Here is a 7922-nt window from a genome sequence, read left to right as displayed (position 1 = left end):
GTGTGTGTGTGTGTGTGTGTGTGTGTGTGTGTGTGTGTGTGTGTTATACAGAACATGCAAAGCATCAGCTGACAAGCATTTGAATAATAACTGAGTGTCAGTACCTTATCGTTCATGGCCAGGATGATCATCAGTTTCCTGAAGATGGTGATGAAATCCAGGAACAGGTCCACACAGTGCCTTCAACACAAAACAAGTGGAATGTATTTTCACCAGTTGTTTGAATGTGCTCACAGCGGGATGATGGATTTATCTGCATGATTGTGGTTTAACACCRGAGGACCAGAAATATGCTGATTCTTACCACACATAGTCCTTGTCTCCGTTCTCTGCCTTCTCGATGATGAGTTGAGTGTCAAAGAGCACAAAGCCGCACATAATGAGCAGCCCCAAGTACATGTGTGCCTGTCAGAGAAAACACAAACACAACCTCCATGAGACAACACTGGATTTATTTATTGTGCAGTTYATTTTTAAGGACTTAATGAGGATAAAAATCTACAAAAACTATTTCTAAAATCACGAATCATTTTTATTTGATACATAAATTGTTTTGTTGATCTGAAACAGTTGTGTTCATAAAGTTGTGATTTTTTTTATTTAATTGTTGATCTTTTTAAAATTCATCCTATAATAAAAGATGTTTTAGTTGAAAATAAACGACATCTTTCAAGGCTGTTCTATGTTGTGTTACGTTATCTCTCATTACCTTGAAGAGCATCAGGGACCCGAAGAAGACGTTCATCAGAGACATGAGGAACAGGACGGACAGACCAGACATCAGAGTACCTGACAGGAAAAGTGAAGTTGAACTTTTTCTACAAAATGCTGGTAATGTTCTCATGAAGCAGMTGCGTTAATGAGCTCCTTTACCTCCTAGGAACAGGTAGCTCCTGCGTTTTGCATAAAGGGCGCTGAGTGTGAAGCAAACGAAGATCACAGAGGTTCCCAAGAAGGCCGTGACAATGATGCTGATATGGGAAACAAACCGTGTTAGTCTGAGTTTTAGAGGGAAACCAAGTTTCAGCATTTGACAGATGAGACGCTGACTCAGCAGATATTAGACAGGAGTTAATCTTTTACATACCTGGGATTGACAGCGATGACAAAGTCCAGTGTGGGGCCGAGGCCGACGCCTGGAGAAGCAGAGCAAAGAGCAAACGCTCTGTGATTACAGCCTGACTGCTCATCGCTCTGAACACGTTTTCATTTGATTCACAGCCTCATCAGCTTACCTGTGAGGAAGGCAAAGCCTGCAAGGATAGCCAGCCTCTTCTTCTCCGTCTCAGGGTTGTGAGGCGTCATGGCGAGCCAGAACATCATTCCCAGAGACCCGAGCACAGACAGGATCCCTCCCTGTCAGGGGAAATACAAGAAATGAAAGTACCATTCGTTACCATACTAATACTTCAGTTTTATAAACAAAACATTAACATTTTATTTTAGAGRTACGCAATTTATTTTTAGCACGTCTAAACATCTAGAGCTAATTTGGGCTAGCAGGAATCAGCATGGTCATGGACACTGTCGGCTTGAACGCCACCCGATCATGACGGACCTCCTGAGGTTTCCATGGGAGACCCGACCAAACAGCACAGCCCCCAGGAACACAGGGGTACTCAAACCCCTCCATCACATTAAGGTGGCAATTCTGTGGGGAAGCCAGATCAGGGCTTCATCCTCTGCATCRAAATCAGTCAGTTSAGGTGGTTYATCTGTTTAGGATGCTTTCTACTTTCCTTTCTGAGCACAKCACAGGGGCGAGGCCCCAAACAACCTGTATCCTCTCTGGCCTGGAAACACCTTGTGGAGGTCTGGGTTTCTCTTMAGACCTGTTACCTCCACAGATAAGCAGTAGAAGGTGGGGATATCTAAAGATGTATGTTGCTTAAAAAAAGCAACACAYGACCCATTCAGCTCATTTTCAGCTTTACTTCTGCACAACTTATTCCTTTCAGAAACCTGTGACTGACATAATGTAGCTAAATGTCACAATTATCTTCAGCAAATAGTTTCTGCACATAGGCTTAAAAAACGTATAAGTTCAGTATCTTTATTATAAAAAGGACAAAATGGTGGTTCTTATCACCTGAAAGAGGCGTGTGACAACATGAACGTAGGAGCCGGCTGCAGCCACGAACATACAGACGGCCAAGCTGGAGTAGACATTCTTCAGATGCACCTGGGTGGAATGAGATCTGAGAAGAGATTTAGCAAAAGAACATGAGAGACAAACAAATGACCGGCAGCAGGAACAAAAAAAAAAACGTCACATCTAAACTAAACCTTACGTACATTTGGGAGAACCTGAAGATYGCGTCGATGTTGATGTTGCGGTCGAACACGTTCATGGTGAAATCAGGAACTACGTTTTGAAGAACCTGAAGTCTTGTCTCAATCCAAGATTTCTTCTGAAAAGAAAGACAATAAATTACTGCTCTGTTACTGATTAAAGACTGTTCTRTATCTTAGAAAAAGAGTACAGAATGATCCTGAAAGAAGCTTACAAGCAAACATATTACACAAGCTCTTTGCAGTCAGGAAAATCAGATAAGACAGAATTTAGCAATAAAATGTTTGACTATCAGCTACAGTTGGCTACATATACTAACCTTTTCAGATTAACATTTTACAAACAAACATGTCATTTTTTTACTCCTAAAAGTCTAAAAGTACAAGATCAATTACTTACTGTCGTGTAATGAAACAGATATTGGTCAGATTTCCTCAAACTACACTTTGTATATCAAACAAACAAAATGTTTTTTTGTAAATAGGTCACTTACTAACATAATTTAAGWTAATATTTGCATTAAATTAATCTGAAAGTTGCTGTGTGGTTTGTTGGTTAACAACAACACAGCAGCTTAACTCTAATGTCAGACCAACACAGCAGCCGCAGCAGGCTAAAAAAGCTCTTCTGTTTGTGCTAACATTAAAAATGAGTTGATAGGTAAAACAAAATACTGGACCCGTTTTACAGATCGCTATAAATTATCAACTAAAACACGTTAAGCGTTATGAGCAGCTAATGTTTCCACCCCGTCAGCGTTCATAACAGCAGCGTTAGCCTAGCATGCTAACAGCGATAGAGCCTAGCATGCTAACAGCGATAGCCTGTCAACACAACTCGACGTCTTTCGCTTTATACAGCGAAAATAAAAACTTTTTTAAATATAATATTTACCGAGAAGACRGCGAATTAAAAGAAAGTCAAGAGAGCCACACGGAGCCTACCTGAGTGCGCCGCGGATGTTTTCAGCTGCGTTCCTGCCTCACGGGTCGATTTTAACAAACAGTACGTGTCAGTCAGCGCGAGGCGAGCCTGCTGATGTCACCATGGAAACGCCCAGAAAGACCGAGCCTGTTGCAGGAAAAGAAGTAGGAAACATACAGATTTTCTTCTCTGCCGACAGATAAACACACAGATGAAGCTGTTCTGGTGTGTCTGTGTCGTAAACCTAACGTTTGATTCTCGACACTGAGCTGTGGATAGGCCGTWATGATGAAACGAAGCCCCTGTTGTCACTTTATGATCACCTAAAATGGCCGTCGGCCCCGACGCAGTCTGAAAATAACAAAACGGCGCCTGGATCCTGTTGAACCTTTGACTCTGAACTTTCAGAAAACCAAGGTTATGAAGCCTCATTATCCGTCTTCTGGATCAGTTCAGCTCATAGGAGGTTCTTATTATAAACAGGAGCGCAGATCAGGCTGTTTGTTTCACGAGTCTGACATTTTTTAACCCAAATTTACATTATTTTGTAATAAAAACAGTAGAATGACGAGTTATTGCACTAGTGCAAGTTTCACAATAACACCTATTACGGTTTAATCTCATATTCGTTGATAGAAGTAAGCTAAAAGTAATAATTTTGCCTATATTTAAAGAGAAACTAGAGTACAGATAGTGTGGTCCCCTACAGTGGTTCCCAAAGTTGGGGTCGGGACCCAAAGTGGGGTCCCGAAACATCAAGGTGGGGTCCTGAAAGTTTTTCTGAATTAATGACATTTTGCCTTAGTTGTTACAAAGGAGTGAGGTTAGTGTATTTAAAATGGATAAATGTAGTATAAAATATTGTTACTATGCTCATGTTTATTTGACCTGATACAAATGTTTATCATCCAAAAATAGTTGGATCACAGGTCTCTGCTACTGTTATTTTGTGGGTCAAAAGCTGAAAAGTTTGGGAACCACTGCACTTTGGTTCCCAATGTTGGGCTTGGGACCCAATTGTGGGTCATGAAGCAGCTTGGATAATCTCCAGAAACCAATTTAAAGGGTAATAAAATAATTGCTGCTGTAATATTTTCCCTATAATTATTACAAAAACACAAAATAAGTATAGATAAGTATTTATATCTGTGTACTAGCTGTTTAGATTGTCAAAAAGCCTGTGTTTTAGGGTTATTAATGAAGTTCATGTACTCAGACCAGTAATATTTGGGGTCACAAGTTTTTGCCATGAATATTTTGTGGGTCAGAAGAYAAAAAGTTTGGGAACCACTGCCCTATAACGTTGTTGACCCTCACTGGACCCCCCCAAGTTTAATCCACTAGTCCAAAATTTTCATTATATTTTTAATTTCCTCTAGCTATTTAGAAGAATCTCATAAACATAAAAAAATACATTTTTTAACAATTAAAAATATTAATATAAACTATTTGACATAAACCTAAAATATAGTACAACTAAAGAGGCTAACTAAAACCAATGTCCTCAACATAAGACTGCAGCTTGTCCAGAAGTTATGTGCTGAATACATAAATTTAACATTTAATTTAGAACTTTTGAGAGTTTCTCAATAAGCARGAACAGCTGTAATATTTCATAAAATACAATAAAAAGTACGTATCAGAAAGCGATTCCCTAACTCCCACATTGATGTCAAATATTTTAGGTATATGAAAATATTTAAATTTCGGTGCTCCCTCATTAAAATAATTCTAGAGGGACCTATGCTAAAAAAATATTACACTACAATATAAAGATAATTAAACTCTACACAATAAAACAATATGTTGCCAAGTGTTCATGAGGACAAAACAGTCAAAGAKTTGTAAAATATACCCAAATTTTATTTCAAAATGAAAACTGGTAGCACCTTTCTTTTAGAGTTTTGGTCAGAACTGCTATACAAAACAAGTTTTTGAATTGCTTAGTTTAGCGATAATTGCAAAAACATTTGTGACTTAAATACTTTTGGTCATCACAACTGACAGGTTTTCTTTGTCATATTTTACTCATCAACATGCAACAGACTCAAACCTCTTAAAAAAACTTTCTACCAAGGAAACAAAACCCCACAAAATAGGATATTCTAAAATAAAAATAAAAAAAAAGAAAACATCCCAGATTTCCATTAGTTTTTGATTTACTGTAGCTGAAGTTTGTGAATTGTCCAATAACAGTGACAGCAAAATGTTCGAACATAGGCACAGATAAACAGTTAAACACAAGGCCAGCCTCAATGTAGGCAAAATGGATCACAAAATAAAACTTTGAGCATTAAGAAGTACTGGACAATTACAAGTTTGTAGCCAATAAATAAAGAAAACAAAGACTTACACATGGTTTAAAAAAAGATTAAATTTGATAGTTTCAAGTGTTGAACTGTAAGTACCACAGCCTCTGGCACCACCCTTGATCTTGACAGTGTAATTTTTTTTTTTTTTTTAATGTTTTCACGCTCAGCATGACACATCAGAGTGTGCAGGCCTACAAATCTCTGTTCAGGCAGAACAGTATCCTCTGTCCCAAACTCTAAAGGCACAGTTTTTACTTTCAGCACTGTCAATATCAAACAAGTGCAAGTTGTCATACAGGAACAAAGACATTGCAACAAATCAATCTTATTTTCCTTACGTAGGTCTAAAAACTGAAATATTCATGGTCATCCTATGTGCCATCAAATCCAGTGTTTCTATTTACAAAGGACCATTTAAGCCAAATCTTTGCCCTGTTTACCCAACCTGTAACCAAATATATCAATCTGAATACCAATATTGCATGTTTTATAGTTCATAATACAAACAACAAGTACTTTTAACCTTGATGCTCATGTACAGGACATTTAAAAGTCTACAGTAATGTTATCGTCTGCCATCAGAATAATAACTACCCTCAACTGCCTGCTTTAGAGGTACTATCCAGGTTATAAGAAAAATGGGTTGCATAGAAGAACCGCGTTTAAAAATAGATTTCTCTATAAAAAGAACTCAATAAAATGTATAAAATCTGGTGAAAATTAAAAAAGAGCTGATTTTTTTTCTCTTCTGTTGTTCCTTAAAAAGGCACAGTAACAAAACGGAGAATATCCAAAAGTCAAGTGAGGGCAGGCAGGCGTCTGCTTTGGCAAAAYATCCACTTTTTTTCTTTCTGACTGGAGTGATTGTGATGGGACTGCTTTGGTTGTCATTTCCCACTCTGTTGTAGTGCTTTAAAAAAAGTGGTTGTCATTATCATCAWCAATGAGGTCCATCAGAAAGGCCTCATTATGTGATCTAGTGTTACAGCGGGGGTTTGGAAAGCCTCCCCCAGCTGCAGGCTAAGACAGTGCTCAGGAGCATGGAKTCCGTGCAGAAGGCTAAAGATGGCCGCCTGAGTACATCTGCTCTCGGTAAACGTGGAGGTGGCGTCGCTCCGGCGGGCGCTAATGTCCCCGCAGCTCATCCAGCCGGGCGTAAACGTCCTCGGCTTTACTCAGCTCCTCGAAGACGGGCAGGAGGTGGAGCAGCTCGGCGTCGTCCACGTCGTCGAACCAAGACACCACGGGAACCTGGACACATCAAAAACCATTTAACAAGCTGATGTTTCACTCAGGCCGGTTCGTTCTGTGGGTTTCTCAGCTGCTGTGTTCCTACATGAGGTTATATGCTGCAGAGGATGTTTCATGATAAAAGTATCATATGATACAGTCAAGATTTACTGCTGCTCAGTGTGGAAACAGAAAACAAARTAAGGGTAATTGAAGTTTCAGTTCTGATCTCAGATTAAGTTCAGGTTAAAGTCTGTTTTTCAGTCTTCTTCCTTCATAAAATACTGATTTGATCTTGTTTTATCAACCCTAAAAATTTAGTTAAATGCTCTTTAAATGCAGTTTTCAGTAGATCTTTTTCAATTTCCAGGGGAGTATACCCCTGAACCCCCCTAGAACTGCTGCAGTCCCCAGCATGAGCAGGTGTTCCTCATGATGTCAGCAGGTGTTGGCAGGTATGAGGTGGACATCTGGTATTGTCTCAAATATATTATACTGTTAACTGTTTTAATTGGACAACCTGGTTTCTAAAGATAAACAGCATCAAAAACAATATAATTTGATGTGTGGATGTCTGTAAACTGGCAGTGCACCACATTAGTTAGGGCCAGCCCTGATTTTACTGACAGGGAGGCAGAAACAACCTGAACTCACTGTATGAACGCAGTATTAAACTCTGCCACGCTACAATTTAAATTAATATCACTAAGATTAACTGAGTTAGCTGTTTTAGTGTAAAGTCATTTTGAATTGTGTACAAGGTTGAACAGCAGTAGATATTTATCCAGTGTTTATTTCCCACAAGTTGTATTAAAATAATCCAGTGATTCATGGGACTTTAGTAACAAAAACAGGCTGTCGCCTTTATCTTTTGGTTGGAAGAGACTGACTGTCAACAAGGTGTAACCACGGAAATGCACATCTTCTTTTTATTTTTGCTTCTAACGTGTGTGTGTGTGTGTGTGTGTGTGTGTGTGTGTGTGTGTGTGTGTGTGTGTGTGTTTGAGTGACACATTGTTCTGCAATGAGGATTAAGTCAAATTTGGTCAAAATGACCTAATTACTTGGATCCGATGTGTGATCGTTGTAAACAATCTCCTGCCACACTCCTCCACACATTCTGGTCCTGTCCAAAGCTACATGGATACTGGCAAGGCATCTTT

General features: G+C 39.1%; 2 protein-coding genes across 3 annotated transcripts in view; both read right to left on the bottom strand.

Annotated features, from left to right (window-relative positions):
• Window positions 1–3501, bottom strand: part of tegt (testis enhanced gene transcript (BAX inhibitor 1)) — a gene marked incomplete at its 5' end in the record, with an annotated part of 9131 nt that extends 5630 nt beyond the window's left edge. The window contains 9 exon segments of the mRNA XM_014022556.1: window positions 105–180; window positions 305–405; window positions 710–789; window positions 874–971; window positions 1088–1136; window positions 1236–1356; window positions 2090–2198; window positions 2296–2411; window positions 3238–3501. Coding sequence (XP_013878010.1) covers window positions 105–180; window positions 305–405; window positions 710–789; window positions 874–971; window positions 1088–1136; window positions 1236–1356; window positions 2090–2198; window positions 2296–2351 — 690 coding nt within the window.
• Window positions 3502–5059: 1558 nt separating this feature from the next.
• Window positions 5060–7922, bottom strand: part of ctdsp2 (CTD (carboxy-terminal domain, RNA polymerase II, polypeptide A) small phosphatase 2) — a 12945-nt gene continuing 10082 nt past the window's right edge. For both annotated transcript variants that reach the window (XM_014022555.1, XM_014022554.1), the window contains one exon: window positions 5060–6780. In XM_014022555.1, the coding sequence (XP_013878009.1) occupies window positions 6655–6780 (126 nt within the window). In that variant the 3' untranslated portion in view covers window positions 5060–6654. The remainder of the gene's footprint in view (window positions 6781–7922) is intronic.

This window comes from Austrofundulus limnaeus, unplaced genomic scaffold (assembly GCF_001266775.1).
Source record: "Austrofundulus limnaeus strain Quisiro unplaced genomic scaffold, Austrofundulus_limnaeus-1.0 Scaffold335, whole genome shotgun sequence".
Taxonomy (NCBI): Eukaryota; Metazoa; Chordata; class Actinopteri; order Cyprinodontiformes; family Rivulidae; genus Austrofundulus; species Austrofundulus limnaeus.
Note: the sequence above shows the minus strand (reverse complement) of the source record. Positions and strands in the feature narration are given on the sequence as shown.